Source organism: Macaca fascicularis, chromosome 16 (genome assembly GCF_037993035.2).
Source record: "Macaca fascicularis isolate 582-1 chromosome 16, T2T-MFA8v1.1".
Classification (NCBI taxonomy): domain Eukaryota; kingdom Metazoa; phylum Chordata; class Mammalia; order Primates; family Cercopithecidae; genus Macaca; species Macaca fascicularis.
The window spans coordinates 74,685,968-74,708,844 of NC_088390.1; the positions used below are offsets into that span (position 1 = coordinate 74,685,968).

The 22,877-nt window shown below is 47.5% G+C and overlaps 1 protein-coding gene across 23 annotated transcripts in view; it reads left to right on the forward strand.

Annotated features, from left to right (window-relative positions):
• ARSG (arylsulfatase G) overlaps nucleotides 1–22,877 on the forward strand; it is a 147,456-nt gene that overhangs the window by 59,774 nt on the left and 64,805 nt on the right. For all 23 annotated transcript variants that reach the window (XR_012426057.1, XR_012426056.1, XR_012426061.1 and 20 more), the window contains one exon: nucleotides 21,556–21,743. Coding sequence is in view for 12 of the 23 variants with exons in the window: in XM_005584777.4 (XP_005584834.3) it covers nucleotides 21,556–21,743 (188 nt within the window). In the remaining 11 variants the exon portion in view is untranslated. The remainder of the gene's footprint in view (nucleotides 1–21,555; nucleotides 21,744–22,877) is intronic.

Below are 22,877 nucleotides of genomic sequence, written 5' to 3' on the forward strand. Positions count from 1 at the left end.
AAGAGGAGGACATGAGATAAATGCTGGGAGACCCTAGCCAGCTCTGCCCTTAGGGGACCGATAGCCTGATGGCAAATAAAGACAAGAAAACCAGCCATTACAATGCAGGAGGGTAGTGTGTTGTGAGAGTGGAGACTCCTGCCATATCTCCTACTTCCGTGCTTTTATAACCTGAGATGGATGCATCTGAATTGACAGCTTAGGGGATACAACTAGCATATCACTTATAGATTGGTCTCAGTCAAGAAAGAGAAAGGCGCCTTGCTGGGCTTCTCATGCTTTCGGTGATAAAGCTTGCAGTGAGGAATCCTGTTAAAGATAGTGCCATGACCGGGTGCAGTGGCTGATGCCTATAATCCTAACACTTTGGGAGGCCGAGGGGGGCAGATTGCCTGAGCCCAGGAGTTTGAGACCAGCCTGGGCAACACGGTGAAACCCCATCTCTACTAAAATACAGAAGAAATTAGCCGGGTGTGGCGGCGTGTGCCTGTAGTCGCAGCTACTCGGGAGGCTGAGGCAGGAGAATCGCCTAGAACCCTGGAGTTGGAGGTTGCAGTGAGCTGAGATCATGCCACTGTGCTCTGGCCTAGGTGACAGAGCAAGACTCCGTCTCAAAAAAAAAAAAAAAAAAAAAGGTGCCGTGGGGCTACAGGAAGAGAAATGTCATTTCTCTAGAGCAGAGTCAGGAGGTCGTCAATAAAGATTATCTGTTAAGACTTGAATGCTGAGGCTTAAAATAAAGGGAGAGGAGAGTGTTGTAGGCAGAAGGGAAGGCAAGAGCAAAGACCCAGACCTGATTGCTAGGGCCTCCCTCGGAGCACTGTCCCAGGTGCTGGGAACACAGCTGTGATCCAGACTACCAAAAACCCTCGCTCTCCAGGGGGTGTTGCATTCTAGCAGTTGAGTATGGCAGGGCTGGGAGCGTGAGGCTGGATGGAGGGACTGGGCCTCTGGTACCGTGTGTCGTGTACATGTTTACAGGATTGGACATGATCCTGCAAGCTGTGGGGATCCTGAATGACTGAAGTCGTCCCCCTGCATTTGAGATGGGATGTTCCAGCTTACCAGGATGGCCCACACAGGCGGCTGGAAGGGCAGGGGTCACGTTGCAGGGATCTCCAGGATGGCTTGACTCAGAATTGTGGCAATGGAGAGAGATGTCAGGTTCAGGAGGTGCACAGATGCCTGTGTGTATGTCGCATTGTCCTATACCTTGTGTGTGTGCTTCCTTGAATGTGAATGTGCATATATATACGAAATGGTGAAAAGGAAAGGAGAAATTTGCCAAGGACCATAAGCAAGCTCAGCTGCCAGGAATCCTTTCTGGAAAAGAACAAGAGGCTGGATGTGGTGACGTGTGGTGGCTACTTGGGAGGCCACCCAGGAGGCTAAGACAGGAGGATTGCTTGAGCCCAGGAATTTGAGGCTGCAGTGCACTATCCTTGCTCCTGTAAATAGTCACTGCACTCCAGCCTGGATAACATAGCAAGACCCCATCTCAAAAAAAAAAAAAAAAAAGGGAAAGAAACAAAAAGAACAAGAGTAGAAATGGATGAATGAATGAATGAGTAGATGAAAGGCACCAAGTTCACTATTGGCTGCCACATTTGCTTGTAGCTTACAAAGGGCCTGTGTATCCGTGATCTCAATGATCTCACTTGACAACCTTCTGAGGAATAAGTCAGCCGTGTTCCCATTTAACAGAAGGCAATGTGGAGGTCGGGCTGAGCTGCTTCTCTAAGTTTTCTTCAGCTACTTTCCAGTTCCCATTTCCTGACCCTGTTCCTCTACACAAAAAGGCCACAGCAAAAGATTTTAAAAACCTATTTTCATGTCCATGCCTTTAAATTATGAATGGAGCAAAGACAGTTTTTATTCCAGTCACATACCAATGTAGAGAGTTGCCACAGAACGCCTCATCATCTATTTTAAATTCCTTGTAAATGAAGGCTGGACACGCTTAACTTTGCGACGTTATGTCTCTCCGGGGCTTTTGTGGCAGCCTTTCTAGTGCTAGCGTTCCTTGATTCTAATACACATAATTTATGCAATGGCAAGTTGCTTTGGTTTCTGTCTGGCTGTGTCTTAATTTGCGTTGATTTTCTTGTTAACAGGCTGCTGTAATGTCTGGCTCTGTATTTCCAGCTTTGCTTTACAATGTATTTTCAGACTTTAATTAGGACCCCTGATGGTGAACTGGCCTGAGCCTGCCCAGATAGACTTGGGAGAAAGGAAAGCTTTCCAAATAACAAGGTCATTTTATTGCTTATTAATTAGTCCCACTAAATGGAGACAGTGGCCAGGAAGGGGGAAAAAGGTGACGTGCAGGCCAGTTCATAAAGCTGCATTTTTTGGGGTGGGTACAGCCTCTCCAAAGAATTGCAAATAAAGGAAACGAGATTGTTTCTGAGAGTTAAGCTATGAACTTTAACACACAGTGGGGAAGGCATTGAGCCCTGAAAGTATCCGCTTAAGTGATTACATGAAAAATGAACTGACATGTTTTTCCCAATCAAACCACCTGAGTTTCTCCAAGTTTTGTTTGTTTGTTCACTAGATATTGCTGGGGCAGCGCTGCCCCACCAAGGTGCTGTGCTTGGGGCTAGAGTTGCAACTCTAAGCCCCATCTCATGGAACCTACACCCGGCAAAGGAACTCAAAACTGCATCCTGCTGTAGAAATGTACGATAGCTGGCCGGGTGCGGTGGCTTATTCCTGTAATCCCAGCACTTTGGAAGGCTGAGGCAGGCGGATCACAAGGTCAAGAGATCGAGACCATCCTGGCCAACCCTGTCTCTACTAAAAATACAAAAATTAGCTGGGCATGGTGGTGCGCACCTGTAGTCCCAGCCTCTTGGGATTCTGAGGCAGGAGAATCGCTTGAACCTGGGAGGCAGAGGTTGCAGTGAGCCAAGATTGCGCCACTGCACTCCAGCTTGGCGATAGAGTAAGACTCTGTCTCAAAAAAAAAAAAAAAAAAAAAAAAAAAAGAAATTAAGATAGCTGTTCCCAAGATGAGGACATTAACAAGTCCAAGGGGAGATTACATTGAGGGCCATCACTAAAATTGGGCAAGCAGGGATAACATTCAGGCAGTGTATTTTTGGCACTGGCCAGCCATATTAGTCAGCTGGGGTTGCTGTAACAAATACAATAGACTGTATGGCATAAACAATAAATGTTTATTTCTCACAATTCTGGAGGCTGGAAGTCCAACATCAGGGTACTAGCATGGTCAGGTTTTGGTGAGGGCTCTCTTCCTGGCTTGCAGATGGCCCCCTTCTTGCTATATTCTCACAAGGAGAATACAGTTCAAGACCAGCCTGGCCAACATAGCAAGACCCCATCTCTACAATATTAATAATAATAAATTAATAAGAGAGGGCTCTCTCTCTCTCTCTGATGTTATCATCCTAATTATTGGAACACACGAAGGGTCTGAAAGGAGAACTGATTTCTTTTTTTTCTTCTTTTTTTTTTTGGAGTGAACAGATTTCGAATGAGCATCTACTTGGTGCCATATCCTATCAATGTGATTTATAAATTCTCTCATTAGATCCTTGCAGGGATTTTATAAGATTATCATTATTATCCTCACTTACATATGAGTAAAATGAAGTTCAGATAGTTTGAGTCACTGGTAGACTCTAATTTATAAATTCTAGGTCTTAGAAGTCAATGAAAACTAGGAAAAGGACTCACATTAACTTGACATTACCCCGAAGCCATAGACATACTTAATGAGAGAGAGAGAAAGAACCCTCTTATTAATTAATGAATCATTATTATTGTAAAGAAAGCTCTTGCTATGTTGCCCAGGCTGATTTTAAACTCCTGGGCTCAAGCAATCCTCCCACTTCAGCTTCCCAAAATGCTGAATTATAGGTGTGAGCCACCACGTCCAGCCAAGCCCTCTTTTCACAAATGCACTTACCTCCTCATGGAAGCTGATGGAACCCTCATTACCTTATCTAAATCTAATTATCGCCTAAAGGGCCTGTGTCCACATACGGACACACTGGGGTTTCGGGTTTCCACATATGAATTTTGGAGGGACACAAACATTCAGTCCATGGAACCAGGCAAGAGGAAATGGTGGCTCAACAGCCTTTGAGTATCCCAGACCCACTGTCAAAGGTCAATCCACAGGCTGGGCGCCGTAGCTCACGCCTGTAATCCCAGCACTTTGGGAGGCCGAAGCGGGTGGCTCACCTGAGGTCAGGAGTTCGAGACCAGCCTGGCCAACATGGCGAAACCCTGTCTCTACTAAAAATACAAAAATTAGCCAGGTGTGGTGGCGGGTGCCTATAATCCCAGCTATCTGGGAGGCTGAGGCAGGAGAATTGCTTGAAACTGGGAGGCGGAGGTTGCAGTGAGCTGAGATCGTGCCACTGCACTCCAGCCTGGGTAACAGAGCAAAACTCCGACCAAAAAAAAAAAAGTCAATCTATAGTGGAGAAAAGGCCCTTAAGCTTCACAAAGTAAAGGACTTTTTGGATGCTCTATTTGAATTTTCTTAGTATTAATGAAGTCCACACTCACTAAGGCAAACTTCAGATTCTGATTTCCTGTGTAGCTTGTGTGCACAGGAAGAAAACATGTTGACCACACTGACATTCTGGTTCCTGTACCCATCCTTGGAAGTCAGATGGGGTCACGGGCATTCTGCCTCTTTCTTGGGCTCACGTGGTTCGTGTGGATGTGAGTCAGGCTGTCGGGGCTGGCACCACCAAGCGTGAGTCTCAGGACTTTCCTAGCCAAAGGCTGGCTCCTGTAACACGATGACCTAGTTAATACGATACCTCCTGCGGACCGGCCCAGCTCCAGACAGCCTTCCCTCGCATGGCTGTAGTGGAAAGAGCATAGGAATTTGGGTTGGAAAGGCCTGGGTTCAAATTCTGGCTTTGCCATTTCCTAACTGTAGGGGTCTGCAGTCTTCAATATGGCACCCTGATGAGGCAGGCCTTGGCGTAAGATGCATTGAGCTCATACCAGCTGTGTAGTCTTGGAAAGCTATTTAAACTCTCTCTGCCTCAGCTGCCCTCTCTGTAGAATGGGAATTTGGATGTCTATTTTACAGAGTGTTTTAAATGTTAGAAATATGTGAAACATGATTAGAGTAGTAGCCACTTGGTACGTCGTAGATATTTTTGTTACAATAAGACGAATAATGCTAATGTCTATGTATACCTTAGGGCTCAGCTTACACTTAACTTCTTTTGAGAAATGCTTTCCCAACACACAAGTATACACACTTGGTGCACTTTGAGAACATCCTGTGCTTCATGTGTTCCAAATCCTCTTACATAATGAAATTATCCACCTCCCTCACTGACCGGTGAGCAGCTTGAAGGCAGGGATCTGTCTTGTTCATTGGCATATCCTGGATCACCTACAGCAGGGGTTCCCAACGCCCAGGCCACTGGTAGCGTCCATGACTTGTTAGGAACTGGGCTGTACAGCAGGAGGTGAGCGGCAGATGCGTGAATCTTCATCTGTATTTACAGCCGCTCCTCATCACTCACGTTACCACCTGACCTCCGCCTCCTGTCAGATCAACAGCGGCATTAGATTCTCACGGGAGTGCGAGTTCTATTGAGAACAGGACATGCGAGGGATCTAGGTTGCACGTTCCTTATGAGAATCTAATGCCTGATGATCTGTCAGTGTCTCCCGTCACCCCCAGATGGGACCATCTAGTTTCAGGAAAACAAGCTCAGGGCTCCCACTTGTTCTACATTATGGTGAGTTGTGTGATTGTTTCATTATATATTACAATATAATAATAATAGAAATAAAGTGCACAATAAATGTAATGCATTTGAAGCATCTCGAAACCATCCCTCCTAACCCCTGTCTGTGGAAAAATTGTCTTCCATGAAACTGGTCCCTGGTGCCAGGAAGGTGGGGGATAGCTGACCTACAGTATAATAACCAGGATTCTCCGGTTGTAAGTGACAGAAACCCAACTCCATCAACCTAAACACAAAAGAGGCACAGGTGGGGCTCTTGAACTAAGCCCCTGAGAGCCTCCGTTTTTTTCTCTGTGCTTCTGAGCCAGTTGGCCCATTCTTTCAAGTTCCTCCATGTGGTAGTCAAGGAGGCCCTTACCCTTCTGGGGTTGCATGCTTATAGCTTGATATTCCAGAGGGGGAAAAAAGAGCTCTTTCTCATTCTCTGGTTCAGAAAATTCCAAGTTTAAATTCACAATAGCCCTGCTTGGCTCATGGGTCACGGGCCGGTTCACCGAGGACAGGAGGTTGTGTTGGTGTGATTAGCGTGCAGTGGAGTCCTGTACTGTGTTAGTATCCAGGTGGGGCATGACACGGGAAACTATCATTAGGTCTCACCAGATAGAGTGCAGGACCCGAGCTGCTGGTGGTGGAGAAACAGCGTTCGTGAGGTCTGGAATTATACCCCAGGGCAGTGACGAGACTAGGCAGACACATCTCTGCTCTTGTGGAACTCTAACCTGGATAAGGGAGCCAGCAGCAGCAAAAAGACAAATCCCTGAACAAGATAAAGTCAGATATGATAAGGGTTAGGGACAAACTCGAACAGTGCTGCTGCTGCTGTGGGTGTAGCTGGGTCAGGGAGATCTCCCCAGGAGGCGAAATGAGAGCGGAAGCCCAGCTGACCAGGAGGAGCCAGCCCTGTGGAGACCAGAGCAGAGTGATCAGGACAGAGGGAACACAAAAAGGGCCTGAGGCCAGAACCAGCTAGAAGTAACTCAGCCAGGCACAGTGGCTCACGCCTGTAATCCCAACACTTTGGGAGGCCGAGGCAGGTGGATCATGAGGTCAGGAGTTCGAGACCAGCCTGGCCAAGATGGTGAAACCCCGTCTCTACTAAAAATACAAAAATTAGCCGGGCGTGGTGGCGCATGCCTGTAGTCCCAGCTACTTGGGAGACTGAGGCAGGAGAATCGCTTGAACCTGGGAGGCGGAGGTTGTGGTCAGCCAAGATCATGCCATTGCACTCCAGTTTGGGCAACAAGAGTGAAACTCCATCTTAAAAAAAAAAAAGAAAAGAAAAAGCAACTGACCTTGTCTGGCTGGAGGGGAGAGAGTTTGGGGAGGAGGGGGTTGATGCCATACGGGGTCCAGATCACTGGGGTGGCAAGTTCCCACCTCTCCTGTGTTGTGTCACACCTGGAAACTAATGATACTTCTTGTGGTGGGTTGTTGTACATCAGGGAACAGGCGTGAGCAGCCCCATGAGTCATGTGGAAGGAGTGGCCGGAGAAAGGGTGGATGCTCCACAGCAAAACACAACTGATGGCAGCAATAGTCAGTGGTCAGACAACAGGCGGATGTCTACATGAGGCATGAAAAGGCTGCAAGACAGTTTCACGTGCTTCCGAAGTCAAAGTCAAGGCTTATCCTCCTGGAGGGTAAGGAAAGACTTTGTGACAACAGTAGGTTCTGAAGGACAGGTAGGAGTTTGGAAGGGCAAGAAGAGGGTAATGCATTATTTAGCAGAGATACAACAGAGCGAACGTGTTGCGTTGGAGAGTTGAGTGGGGTGTGGGGGAGGGAGGGATTCCAGATGTTCCAGGAAAAAGAATTCTGTTGAGCTGGACCCTGGAGACACACAGGGAGGTGTACTCGTTTCTGAGGGCTACTGTAACACAGTACCACAAACTGAGTAGCTTACAACCACCAAAATGTAGTATCTTACAGTGCTGGAGGCTAGAAGTTCAAGACCAAGGTGTTGGCAGAGCCATACTCCCTCTAAAGCGCTAGGAGAGGTTCCTTCCTTTCCTCTTCCAGCTTTTGGTAGCCCCAGGTATTCCTTGGCTTGTGCTGGCATCATTTTCGTCTCTGCCTCTTTTTCTTTTTCTTTTTCTTTTCTTTTTCTTTTTTGAGATGGAGTCTCGCTCTGTCGCCCGGGCTGGAGTGCAGTGGCTCGATCTCCCCTCACTGCAAGCTCCGCCGCCTCCTGGGTTCACGCCATTCTCCTGCCTCAGCCTCCCCAGTAGCTGGGACTACAGGCGCCCGTCACCACGCCTGGCTAATTTTTTTTGTATTTTTAGTAGAGACGGGGTTTCACTGTTAACCAGGATGGTCTTGATCTCCTGATCTCGTGATCCGCCCACCTTGGCCTCCCAAAATGCTGGGATTACAGGCATGAGCCACAGCGCCCAGCTCTGCCTCTTTTTCACGTGGCCGTCTTCCCTCTGTGTGTCTCTGTGTCTTCACAGCATTCTCTTCTCTGTGTCTCTCTGCTCTTCTAAAATAAGGACAACAGTTACATTGGATCAAGACCCACTCTACTTCAGTATGATCTCATCTTAACTTAAAATTACCTCTGCAATCACCCTATTTCTAAATAAGTTCACGTTCTAAGGTATAGGGGTTAGGACTTCAATGTATCTTTTGGGGAGACGCAGCTCAACCCGCGGCTAGCAGCCATGGCTCAGAGGCTGATAGGTAGGTTGAGCCAGAGCATGATGGGTTCTGGTGGCTGAGACTTGGGGCTGTAAAATGGCATGACCAGTCAGCGTGCTAGCATGGGTTAGAGGGAGTGCGTCAGGTGAGGGACAACCCCCATTTGATCCTGGGTGGCGTCACTGGGAATGAGGAGGATCCGAAGGATGCAGGAAGTGGTAGAGGGACTTGAAGATAATGCCTCAGCCTGTACTGCCTCAGTGCCACTGCTTGACCAGGAGGGAGTGGTCATAGCTTTTGGAGGGAGAACGCTGAGTTTGGTTCAGTGCATGTTGAGTCTGAGTTGACATGTGACATACGTGTGGCAGTGAACATGATGCCAGGATAGCACCAGCAGCATCTAAGTGCCGCTCACCCACAGAGTTCCATCACTCACATCCCGCTCACTTACTGCCCCCCCCCACACGGAGATGTTCTCTTTCTCCCCATTTAGCTGGTGATGGCGGTCATCACGTTGCCTGCCATGAATTTTAAAAACCTACTCTGTGCTGGATGCTTTGCTAATTACTTTATGTACATCGTCTTATTGAATTCTTCAAATAAGTTGATGAGGTAGGTCTGACTATACCCATTTTGCAGAAGAAGATAACTGAGGCTTAGACTGAGTTACCTGTCTAGTCTCACACTAGACAGAGTTGGGGCCGTATTTGGACCCAGGCTTGTTTTCCCGTGCCTTTAATTTTCTTGTCACTCTGCCTCCCATAGCACTTTCTTTGTATTTCTCAGATAGGGCTTATCTTATTTTCTCTTATTATCCACACATGACAGTTCTGCTAGAGTATAAGCTCTTTGATGGAAAGGGCTGTAGCTCCCCAGCTAGCTCTGTTGTGGTTGGTTGAACTAGACCAGGAGCTTGTAGGTGAAAGGTTTGCGATGGCAGGTGATATGCATGTATCTGTTCGGAGGCAGAGAGATGAGCAAAGGGAGGGACGTCCAGTGGTGTCTTCAGGTCTCCATGCCTAGCTGCTGGAGGGATGAAGTCATGGGGCCTGCAGAGAACCCAGCTGAGGAAGCCAGTGTTGATGCAGGCTATGGCTTTCCCAGCAGACTGGAAGAAACAGGTCTCACCAGGTAGAGTGCAGGACCCGAGCTGCTGGTGGTGGAGAAACAGTGTTCGTGAGGTCTGGAATTATACCCCAGGGCAGTGACGAGACTAGGCAGACACACCTCTGCTCTTGTGGAACTCTGATCTGGATAAGGGATCCAGCAGCAGCAAAAAGACAAATCCCTGAACAAGATAAAGTCAGATATGATAAGGGTTAGGGGCAAACTCGAACAGTGCTGCTGCTGCCGGTGTAGCCGGGTCAGGGAGATCTCCTCAGGAGGCGAAATGAGAGCGGAAGCTCAGCTGACCAGGAGGAGCCAGCCCTGTGGAGACCAGAGCAGAGTGATCAGGACAGAGGGAACACAAAAAGGGCCTGAGGCCAGAACCAGCTGGGGGTGTTCTAGAAAAAGCAACTCACCTCGTCTGGCTGGAGGGGAGAGAGCTTGGGGAGGAGGGGTTTGATGCCACATAGGGTCCGGATCACCAGGGTGACGAGTTCCCACCTTTCCCCTGTCATGTCACACCTGGAAACTAGTGATATTTGTGTCCCTTTCCAAGGACCTCCACTGAGGCTGGCAGTGGAGGGCTGTCTTGCATTGTGCTGTAAGGGGACTGCTTTCTGTGGAGCTGGGCAGGGAACAGACAGAACCACATTGGACAGCTCTGGTGCCTCAGGTTGCCCCAGGCCCCACCTGGCTGCACCAGGGGCTGAGAAGAGCACAATCTCAGAAAACCTATGGCTCATTTGGGCCTAACTGTGCTCCAGCTCCCCTGCTGGGAGGCTGTGATGGAGGGCCTGTAGACTGTGCTGACTTCGAATTTGCTTTGACTGCAATAAGAACCCATTAAAGGGTTTCCAGCCAGGAACTAATCACAGGGGTGTCTAATCCTTTGGCTTCCCTGGGCCGTGTTGGAAGACGAAGAATTGTCTTGGGCCACATATAAAATACTCTAACATTAACGATAACTAATAAGCTAAGAAAAAAAAAATCACACACAAAAACTCAATGTTTTAAGAAAGTTTATGAATTTGTGTTGGGCCTCATTCAAAGCTGTCCTGGGCTGCATGTACGCATGCTAGGTGATCATCATTTTTAAAGACGCTGGACGAGGTGGCTCACTCCTGTAATCCCAGCATTTTGGGAAGCCGAGACAGGTGGATCACCTGAGGTCGGGGGTTCGAGACCAGCCTGGCTAACATGGTGAAATCCTGTCTCTACTAAAAATACAAAAATTAACTGGGTGTGGTGGCGTGCCCCTGTAATCCCAGCTACTCGGGAGGCTGAGGCAGGAGAATTGCTTGAACCCGGAAGGTGGAGGTTGCAGTGAGCTGAGATTGTGCCACTGCACTCCAGCCTTGGTGGCAGAGTGAGACTCCGTCTCAAAAAGAAAAAAAATGTTTAAAGATGACTTTGGGTACCCCATGGAAAATGAGGGGAGGGAGAATTGGAGACAGGAATCAGAAGTGGGGAGTAAGTAGGGCTGCCGCTTATAGCTGGGGAGACTGTACATTGCTCACCTCTGGACTGTGGTGAGCAATGGTGGCCCCTAGGGTTGTTCGACAACCCTGGGGTCTGGGTACAAGGTGATGGGAGCTTGGACCAGGACATGAGCAGATAGATGGAGAGAAATTGATAGATTCTGGATATATTTGGAAGTTGAGTTGATAGGACATGCTAATAATTTAGCCGTGGAGAGGGAGGAGGGAATGAGTGAAACCTCGGATGACTGTGACTTGAGTGACAGGGTAGGGGGGGTGCTATTTACTGAGAGGGAAGATTGGTATAGGAATAACTGGCATGTAGGGAAAAAATCTAAAGAAGGCCCAGATAAACTTGTGGAAACTGGCAAAGGAAGCATCCATATGCCACATGGGAGCACTGTCTGGGGTCCTGAGACCCACGGGTAGTTCTCTCCTGGCCTGGGAAGCCCGTTGGGCTGAGAGGTTTAAGACAAGGCTGATGGCATTGTGCAGGGCTAGCTTTAGGGGCAGTGTGGCCTGGGCAGTTGCACACTCTTAGACCCTGTGCTTGGTTGCAGGCTTTGCTGTCACCGTCTTAAAATGCTTAGTGATTCTTGAACCAGGGACGTTGAATTTTCTTTCTCTTCTTTTTCTTTTCTTTTTTCTTTTTTTTTTTTTAATCTTATTTATTTATTTATTTATTTATTTTTGAGACAGAGTGTTACTCTGTCACCCAGGCTGGAGTGCAGTGGCATGATCTCAGCTCACTGCAACCTCGCCTCGTGGATTCAAGCAACTCTTGTGTCTCAGCCTCCCGAGCAGCTGGGACTACAGGCGCCTGCCACCACGCCCAGCTAATTTTTTGTATTTTAGCAAAGGCAGGGTTTTACTGTGTTGCCCAGGCTGGTCTCGAACTCCTGAGCTCAGACAATCCGCCCACCTCAGCCTCCCAAAGTGTTAGGCTTACAGGCGTGAGCCACTGTGCCTGGCTGGAGCCTGTATTTTCATATTTTACTGGGTTCCATGAATTATGAAGCTGGTTCTGCTGTGGTAGATAAAGAGATGACACCAGTAAGCTTGGGCCAGCTTGTACAGAGCTAAAGTGAAGCCAGGGGCAACAGATGCTTATGACTTAATGTATGCGAAGTGCTTGGAAAAGTGCCTGGATTAAAGTAAGTGTTTCATAAATGTCAGCTATAAGAGTAATAAGAGGGCTGGGCACAGTGGGTCACGCCTGTAATCCCAGCACTTTGGGAGGCCGAGGCGGGTGGATCACGAGGTCAGAAGATCGAGACCATCCTGGCTAACACGGTGAAACACCGTCTCTACTAAAAATACAACAACAACAACAAAATTAGCCGGGCGTGGTGGCGGACACCTGTAGTCCCAGCTACTCGGGAAGCTGAGGCAAGAGAATGGCGTGAACCCAGGAGGCAGAGCTTGCAGTGAGCCGAGATCACGCCACTGCACTCCACCCTGGGTGACAGAGTGAGGCTCTGTCTCGAAAAAAAAAAAAAAGAGAGAGAGAGAAATGTCAAATGATATATAATTACATGGAGAAGAGGGACCCTGCTTCTGTGTGGGTATTGGGGTGTGGCAGATAGGTTGCAGGAGGAGAGATCAGCGAGGATGTCATCGAGGTGCTAACATTTGAACATTTGATCTAGGCCTTGAAGACAGCTGGGATTTGCCAATGCACAGAAGGTAGGATAGTGGAGAGAGATGTTCCCAGTGGTGAGAACAGCGTGTGCAAAGGCACAGACGCATGGGAGTAATGTGGTGTGTTGGGAGCATTGGATGTGCAGGCATCAGGGGCAGCAGATAAGCCCAGAGAAGCAGTAAGAGCAAGATCATGTTTTTCTTTTCTCTTTTTGAGATGGAGTCTCACTCTGTCGCCCAGGCTGGAGTGCTGTGGCGCTATCTCAGTTCACTGCAACCTCTGCCTCCCCGTTTCAAGCAATTCTTCTGCCTCAGCCTTCCAAGTAGCTGAGACTGCAGACGCCCACCACCACACATGGCTAATTTTTGTATTTTTAGTAGAGACAGGGTTTCACTGTGTTGGCCAGGATGGTCTCGATCTCCTGACCTCAGGTGATCTGCCTGCCTCGGCCTCCCAAAGTGCTGGGATTACAGGTGTCAGCCACCGCGCCTGGCCTTCTTTCTTTTCTTTCTTTTTTTTATATGGAGTCTCACTCTGTCACCCAGGCTGCAGTGCACTGGCATGATCTCAGCTCACTGCAACCTCTGCCTCCCGGATTCAAGCAATTCTTCTGCCTCAGTCTCCTGAGTAGCTGGGACTACAGACACCCGCCACCACACCTGGCTCATTTTTGTACTTTTAGTAGGGACGGGGTTTTACTGTGTTGGCCAGGCTGGTCTTGAACTCCTGACTTAAAGTGATCCACCCACTTTGGCCTCCCAAATTGCTGGGATTACAGGTGTGAACCACCATGCCTGGCCAAGATCGTGTTTTTCAATAAGGGATTGGTGTGATCAAATTTGCATTATGGAAAAACGTTTGGGTTGGGTGCAGTGGCTCATGCCTGTAATCCTAGCACTTTGGGAGGCCAACGCGGGCAGATCACTTGAGGCCAGGAATTTGAGACCGGCCTGGCCAACATGGTGAAACCCCATTTCTATTACAAATATAAAATTAGCTGGGCACGGTGGCATGCATCTGTAATCTTAGGTACTCAGGAGACTGAGGTAAGAGAATCACTTGAACCTAGGAGGCAGAGATTGCAGTGAGCTGAGATTGCAGCATCACTGCACTCCAGCCTGGGCAATGGAACAAGACTCTGTCTCAACAAAAAAAAAAAAAAAAAGAAAAAGGAAGAAAAACATTTGTACTAGTGTGGAGGGTGACGTGAGGTGACAAGAAGATCAGGCTCCTGTAATAACCTTGACTCTAGCTCCTAAGGACCTCCATGGAGGCTGTGATGGTGGGTGGCAGAGAGGAAGGAAAGATCTGGGAGAACTGATAGAACTTGGAGACCGCCTGACATGGAGAATGAGCGGGAGCGAAGCATCTACGCAGCCCTGATGGGTTCTCTATTGGGATGTGGGGTGGATGGTGGTGGCACTGCTCCCCGAATGGCAGATGGGAGCAATTTTTGGAGGGGAAGACACTGAGGGCAGCCCTGGATTATTGCGTTTAAGGTGCCAAGAAGAGCTGTCTGGGAGGGGAGGGGAGCGAAGGTGGTCTCCGCACGAAGTCCGAACTGGAAATACGGATTTGGAGATCATCAGCTTTTAGGCATTAGTTTAGAGAGTGGGGCTATCTGAGACTTCCCAGAGTGTGTGAGTGGACTAGAAGTAAAAAGAGGGCTGGGGAGGGAGCCTGGGCACATCCAACATCTTAGAGATGGACAAGGGAAGACAGCCCCACAATGGAGGGAGAACAGCAGCCATCAGGGAGGCCAAAGGCAGATGAAGACGGGTCTCCTGGAAGGTGAAGGAGGAAGGTTTCCAGAAACAGGGTGCCATCCGGATGATCATGACCCTGAACAGGCACCTGGAGATTAGGAAGCTAAGTAGAAACTCCTCTATTTAATTAATTAATTAATTTATTTATTTATTGTTTTGAGATGGAGTTTCGCTCTTGTTGCCCAGGCTGGAGTGCAATGGCACGATCTCAGCTCACTGCAACCTCTGCCCCCTAGATTCCAGCGATTCTCCTGCCTCAGCCTCCCGAGTAGCTGGGATTACAAGCATGCGCCACCACACCCAGCTCATTTTGTATTTTTAGTGGAGACGGAGTTTCTCCATGTTGGTAAGGCTGGTCTCAAACTCCCGACCTCAGGTGATCCACCCGCCTCGGCCTCCCAAAGTGCTGGGATTACAGGTGTGAGCCACTGCGCCCAGCCAGCAGAAACTCTTCTTTCCAAAAGCATACATTCCTAGAATCCCAGCAAGGTTTGCTCCAGGAAACTTCTGTCTTCAGGCGGGTTTCCGAGGAAAACCCCCAGGCATTCAGGTGCCTGGTTTTTGTAGGTGGTTTTTAAGGTATAAAAACCTTGAAAAACTGGCTTCCCTGAATAGATCATTCCAGTGTTGTCATCTGATTTCAAGAGGCCTTCCCCAGGCCCAGTTAGTACTTTCCTCAGTTCACATTGAGCTGTGTTTGAAGATGTGTATGTGTGTGCATGTATGTGTGTTGTATACATGTGTGTTTTTAGTGTATGTGTGTGTCCCACACCTGTCTTTGGATGGTAAAGCCTCAAGGTCTCTTCTCATGCCCAGGCCAAATTCATTTTTCTCTCCTCCCTTACATTAGGCCAGGGGGACTGGGGACATTTTCCCCCCCACTTTAAAACTTCACTTTATCTCTTGGGGGTTTCCTCCTTCCAAGACTGGCTGTGGAGTGGGCGAGTGTCCCCTGCCCCTTCCCTTCAACTTTCAAGACAAGCTTCTGGAGTTCTTAGTAGAGGCAGCGTGGTTTAATGGCACCTGCATAGGATTTGGAATCAGACAGGCCTGAATCCCAGGGTGTGCCCTTGGATACCTGACTGCATAGTGCCACGGCCAGGAACATGGACTGGATTTGCCTGGATACAGACTGTGGCTCTACCCCTTCCAGCAGTGTGACGCAAGGTCTTTAATCTCCCCCTGCCTCAGTTTCTTCATCTATATATGGGAATCCTTATATGAGCCCATCCTAGGGGCATTTAATGCCATTAAATGATTTAGCACATGTAAAGCGCTCTGTTCGTAGTTCAAGCTAAAAACTAGCTGTAACTATTCATTGTAAAATGGAAATGACCTCCTTGTACGTTCATTTGAAAATGAAACTGGAAGGTCATTGGGCATAGGGACCGTGTCTTTGCTTCCTTAACATGGATTACAGGGTCTGCCCCTAGTAGCTGTTGCTGCTCAGTAAATATTTTTGGGATGAGTGAAATGATAAATGAATCCCTTTGTTATAAACCAGTAGCTTTCTCTCCTGAAGACCTCCTGACAGCCACTTAATGGGCCAAGGCCCCTTCCTAAGAGGTTCTCTTTGAGCATTTTGCTCTGTCTGCAGGATTTTTTTTTTAATTGAAGTGATATATACATAACATAAAATTAGCCACTTTGTAGCTGGGCATGGTGGTGCGTGCCTCTATTACCAGCTACAGTTCTCAGTCGGGAGGCTGAGGTAGAAGAATCCCTTGAACCCAGGAGGTGGAGGTTGCAGTGAGCTGAGATCGCACCACTACACCCCAGCCTGGGCGACAGAGCGAGACTGTGTCTCAACAAAAGAAAAATAAATAAAAATTTAAAAAATATATATATAAAAGAGGAATAATATTCTTCCATATGCCTATAATACTGTTATTATACTCAGAAAATGAACAAAAATTCCCTGATATCTTACATTGGGTCTGTATTAAAATTCCCTTAATTATCCCCAAACGTGTTGTTAGTTTATTTGAACTGCAGGCCAATCAAGGATCACATATTACATTTGGTTTTGTCTCTTTAATGTCCTTTAATGTAGGTTACTACCCACCCCAATCCCATTTTATCCCATGATACTGACTTTTTGAAGAGACTAGACCAGTTTTCTTGTAGAATATCAAGATACTGGTTTGTTAAATTACTTCCTTGTGGTATCATTTAATTTGTTTTTCTATGAGCTGTATTTCCTGTAACCTGGAAATTAGATCTAGAGGTTTGATTAGATTCAGGGTAAATGCTTTTGGCAAGAATCCTTGATTTTATAAACTTCATCTTGCATCCCATCAGGAGATGTACGAGGTCAGGGTACCCGTTGTGCATGACACTAAACTTAATCATTTTATAAGGTGGGGATCGCCAGCTCTGTCCAATTTATGATGCTCCGAGGTTGACACTCTGAACAACCACTCCCAACACATCCACTGATCATCAGTTATTAGCTGGGGGATGCATTGGTTTGGCTGCCCCAATAGAAAAAAAAATAGATGAGGGTTGGGTGAGGTGGGGAGGGGGTTGCAAAAATGGTGATTTCCTGAGCCTGCCATCCCTTCCCTGCGTCCGACTGCCTGGCATGCTTCTGAAAAGGAGTGCTTTCCCTCATCACTTAGTGATGACTATGATCCTTCTAAAGTGTCAAGATGAATGTTTAATTACGAATTTTTAGGGTGTGGAATTGGCATAACATGCTTTTCTAATGGTGGTAAATGAATTTTTCTGAGTGTCAGTATGGACTAATGGATTTTTATTTATTCATGCCTTCAATCGAATACACTAATTGTTCTTTTTCGTGTGTATGTGACCAAGTCTTGCTCTGTCTGTCTCTGAGGCTGAAGTGCAGTGGCGCGATCTCGGCTCACTGCAACCTCTGCCTTCTGGGTTCAAGCGATTCTTGTGCTTTAGCCTCCTGAGTAGCTGGAATCACAGGCACGCGCCACCATGTCCTGCTATTTTATGTATTTTTAGTAGAGACGGAGTTTCGCCGTGTTGGCCAGGCTGGTCTCGAACTCCTGGCCTCAAGTGATCCACCCGCCTCAGCCTCCCAAAGTGTTGGGATTACAGGTGTGAGCCCCACGCCGGGCCTAATTGCTTTTTGATGCCCACATTGTCCCAAGTTTGGCCAGCGGGAGCCCCTCAAAGTTGGCTCTTGGGTCTTTGCCTCCTGGCACAAACAGATGTCCCAGATTCCCCTGTTACTTCTCCTTGCTGAAATCTGGAATTAACTATTTCTCCAAGGAGGTCCGATTCCTTTTATTGCAGGATGGTGTTTAAAACAAAGATAGGGGTGTAGTGCCCTCATTGCTACAGGAGTGTCAATGATTCTAGGCTCTTTCAGCAGATAGTAGCTAGAAGATCAATCGATCTATCTATCTGTCTATCTATCTGTGTGTGTGTGTGTATGTATGTGTGTGTGTGTGTATATGTATATATATGTGTGTATATATATATATATATATATATATATAGTTTTTTTTTTTTTTTTTTTCTGAGACAGAGTCTTGCTCTGTTACCCAGACTGGAGTGCAGTGGCGTGATCTCAGCTCACTGCAAGCTCTGCCTCCCGGGTTCACGCCATTCTCCTGCGTTAGCCTCCCGAGTAGCTGGGACTACAGGTGCTCACCACCATACCTGGCTAATTTTTTTGTATTTTCAGTAGAGATGGGGTTTCACCGTGTTAGCCAGGATGGTCTCGATCTCATGACCTCGTGATCCACCCGCCTCGGCCTCCCAAAGTGCTGGGATTACAGGCGTGAGTCACCGCGCCCGGCCAAGGAGATCTATATTTTTAAAAATCACGAGTTCATAATGACTTCTACATTAATTTTAACATTATAGGTTTTTTATTATCTTCTTTTATTTTATATCTTTACCTTTTACCCTGGAAATCTTGGTTCCTGGTTAGAAACATTAATATAATTACTTGTTTGCTTTACTCTACCATATCACATGAAATAGTTTCAAATCCTGAACCCAACATTGCCACCGATGGAACAACTACTAAGTGAAATTTATGCTTTTTTTGTGGTTCTCTTTGTCCTTAGATTATATCCCATTAATGTTGTAGAGCCAGAACACTGGGTGCTAATATTACTTAGCACCCAGTAATGATTCTTTCCTCTGTGTGGTCATATTACTGTTTATTATATGATCAGATTTATTTGTTTCAGTGGGTTTTTTTTTTTTTTTAATTATAGGGTCTGCTTGTTTTTCCCTTGTGGTTTAATTCTACATTTTGGCCATATAAAACATTTGCAAGGTGCAGAAGTCAAACTGTATAACAACATAGTCCAGAAAATCTTGCTTTCCCCCTCCACATACTGTTTCTCCCTCCTCCCCTTGTGGGAAACCATTCTTTTATTAGCCTCTGGTGTATCCTTTCAGTGTTTCCTTTTGCAAAAATAAGAATATCCTGCTGTTCCTCCACCAGGAATGCCTGTCCTTGTGATTTTTGAAGTGTTCGTACAGTCCCATCTTTTAGATTGATTCCAACCTCTGTGCCACTTCCTCTACGGAGATTTCTCTAGTCCTTGGACCGTCATCAAGTTCTTTCTCCGTATTTCAATCCTAGAGCATTCCTTATCTCCATTTCCTGTGGCTCTATCCATCTATTTGGGGTCTTAATTACATACCATTGTGCATTGTTGTGACTTAAATTTGCTCACGTCTTGTCACTCAATGTCTTGTTTCTGCGTGTTCCTTGAGGGTAGGATAATGACTAGAATTCTTTCGTATTTCTCAACAATGTCTAAAAAAGGACTGGGCATAGAGTAATAGGTCATAGATTCAGTCAACTCTTTTTTAAATTTTTTTGATACAGAGTCTTGCTCTGTCGCCCAGACTGGAGTGCAGTGACATGACCTCGGCTCACTGCAACCTCCAACCCCTGGGTTCAAGCGATTCTCCTGCTTCAGCCTCCCAAGTAGCTGGAATTACAGGCATGCACCACCATGCCTGGCTGATTTTTGTGTTTTTTGTAAAGACAGGGTTTCACCATGTTGGTCAGGCTGGTCTCGAACTCCTGACCTCAGGTGATCCACCCGCCTCAGCCTCCCAAAGTGCTGGGATTAAAGGAGTGAGCCACCGCGCCCGACCTCAGTCAATTTTTGTTATTGATAATAGTTATGTTCTATCAAGCCACCGTGAGTACTGAATTAGGTAATACTGACTCTTTTGCTCCTAGGGAAAATATGGGGTTAGCGTCCTGTGAGCATCTAGTCAGAAAATTTTCGTTCACTAATTAAATTAATACATAACTGTGTTTTATGAATGTTGCTGTGTAAAGATACCTTACTATGTATATGTATGTGTATATGTGTGTGTGTGTATATATATATACATATATATATATTTTTTTTTTGAGACAGAGTCTTGCTCTGTTGCCCAGGCTGGAATGCAGTGGCACGATCTCCGCTCACTGTAACCTCTGCCTCCTGGGTTGAAGCGATTCTCCTGCCTCGGCCTCCCGAGTATCTGGGGTTACAGGCACACACCACCATGCCCGGCTAACTTTTTTTTTTTTATGAGACTCAGTCTCACTCTGTCGCCCAGGCTAGAGTGCAGTGGTGCGATCTCAGCTCACTGCAAGCTCCGCCTCCCGGATTCACGCCATTCTTCTGTCTCAGCCTCCCGAGTAGCTAGGACTACAGGCGCCCGCCACCTCGCCCGGCTAATTTCTTTTTGTATTTTTACTAGAGATGGAGTTTCACCGTGTTAGCCAGGATGGCCTCGATTTCCTGACCTCGTGATCTGCCCGCCTCAGCCTCCCAAAGTGCTGGCTAATTTTTTAAAAAATATTTTTGGTAGAGACAGGGTTTCACCATGTTGACCAGGCTGGTCTTGAACTCCTGACCTCAAGTGATCCATCCGCCTTGGCCTCCCAAAGTGCTGGGATTACAGGTGTGAGCCACCACACCCGGTCCTAACACATCCATTTTTTCTATAAGGAACATCAAAGCCTTTGAGCGCTTAGGAACACTACGCAGCACGTAGACACATCTGGGGGCCATTTTCCACAGTGAAACCACCAACACGAAACACAAAAATGCAAAAGCCGTGGCTCTAAATAGACTGTGAGGACATTTGTTTACAGTGTGATATGAGAGCTGAAACCAGAGGGAGAGGGTCACCTTGTTCAGCTTCCACTGAGCACGTGTGCGCCAAAGCTACTCAAACGTTTTGCAGGTCTGCCTATATCCGCGAATGACCCTAAATCACCTCAAGTATTGATTTGGGGATTAAAAAATACGTTAGTAAGTAGGCACATTTGAAATGTGGAATCTTCGAATAAATAAGATTGACTTAATTTGTTGGATTAAATCCATTTGAATGAGTTGTGGAAACTTGGAATACTTGTGTTACCTCTCTGGGTTTCATTTTCCTGAAACCCAGAAATCCTATTTCCTTTTTTGTTTTGTTTTGTTTTGTTTTTTGAGATGGAGTCTCGCTCCTGTCACCCAGGCTGGAGTGCAGTGGCACGATCTTGGCTCATAGCAACCTCTTTTTTTTTTTTTTTTTTTGAGACGGAGTCTTACTCTGTTGCCCAGGCTGGAGTGCAGTGGTGCGATCTCGGCTCACTGAAAGCTCCGCCTCCTGGGTTCACGCTATTCTCCTGCCTCAGCCGCCCGAGTAGCTGGGACTACAGGCGCCCGCCACCACGCCCAGCTAATTTTTTGTATTTTTAGTAGAGACGGGGTTCCACCATGTTAGCCAGGATGATCTCAATCTCCTGACCTCATGATCCGCCTGCCTCGGCCTCCCAAAGTGCTGGGATTACAGGCTCGAGCCACTGCACCTGGCCATCCGCCTCCCAGGTTTAAGCGATTCTCCTGTCTCAGCCTCCTGAGTAGCTGGGACTACAGGAGCGTGCCATTGCACCCGGCTAATTTTTAAATTTTTAGTAGAGATGGGGTTTCACCATGTTGGCCAGGCTGGTCTTGAACTCCTGACCTCAGGTGATCCTCCCACCTCAGCCTCTCAAAGTGTTGGGATTACAGGGGTGAGCCACCGTGCCCAACCAGAAATCCCATTTGCTGACCTGTCCCATGACTAGGTGATCTTTGACCTTTGAGCACTGAAATCCCAGGAACTGAGTGGGCATTGCCTTTTCTTTTACTCTGGCTTCCGTGGTTGTTGCAGTCCTGACCACTGTCCTTTCCCTGCAGGTTTGTGGATTTCCATGCAGCTGCCTCCACCTGCTCACCCTCCCGGGCTTCCTTGCTCACTGGCCGACTTGGCCTTCGCAATGGAGTCACGCACAACTTTGCAGTCACCTCTGTGGGAGGCCTTCCGCTCAACGAAACCACCTTGGCAGAGGTGCTGCAGCAGGCGGGTTACATCACTGGGATGATAGGTAACTCTGGGCCCCGTCTGCCTGTTGCATTTACTGCAGTGGCAGTTGCCTTGTGTTTGCAAATCCCAAACATACTGCCTGTCTGCTCTCCTGTTCATGTCTTGCTATGTAAGTTAGGGATGCTCTCAGCTATAAGGAACTGAAAAGACCTAACAGTGAATTAAAACATACATGGAGCTATTTTCCTCCCATTACCGTAAGTTTCAAGGTAAGTGGTTGCTTTCATTAGCTCAGCTGCTCAAAGATGCTGCTGGGAGCCAGGTGCGCTCACTCGATCTTTCTGCTCTGCCGTCCTTAGCATGTAAGTGTTTTGTGTTTGTCCTCATGCTTGCTGCCTCATGACTGCCATCCAGCAACTTTAGGCCCCTGAATCATGATTTGGCTCAAAGAAGGAAGAAGAGAAGGGAGGTGGCTCAGCTCTGCCCGCGCCCCAAGAATTGCACTTGCATCTTATTGGCCAGAGCTGGGTCTTTTGGCCACGCCTCACTGTTGCACTCCCAGATTGAGAAACTGGGGACAACGTTGTAGTGACTGACTTGAACTTGGGCATGGTAATCTCCCTCCCTTTGAATGAAACCACAGTTCTATTAGCAGGATACACAGGACGTGGGCATTGCTGGGAGACCAGCAATGTCTGCCATATTGTCCAATGACTTCCTCTCCTTTAAAACATTTTTAAGGCATCTCTTACTCAGCATTTATTATGTGCTAGGCACTGGGCTGAGTATTTATTGGCATGAAGATCATTATCTCCCCCATTGTATTGGCAAGAGAACTGAGTTGCAGACTGGTGAAGACAAGTTGCCTAACCTGGAGGGGCGGAGGCCAGGTCTAGACAGGTATATCTGGTCCCAGCCTTGCCCTGAGGCTCTGCCTCACTGCCGTTCTCCCCTCCAAGAGCCAAGGCAACCCAGTATTCCCAGAAGTACCCTCAGCTGCCTGCATTTGTTAGTCTAACTCTCAAAGAGCTGGGCCCCTTGGGATCCCTGCCTTCTCCACCATACAGGAAATTGCAAGGGAGGGAGGGTGCGACCACAAGCGGGTGGCCCTGTGGGCATGCCTTGGGTGTCTGAACCATGTGAACCTGCGGGGGGTTGTTCTACCCAGACCCAGGGCTGCTGCCTCTGCTATTGG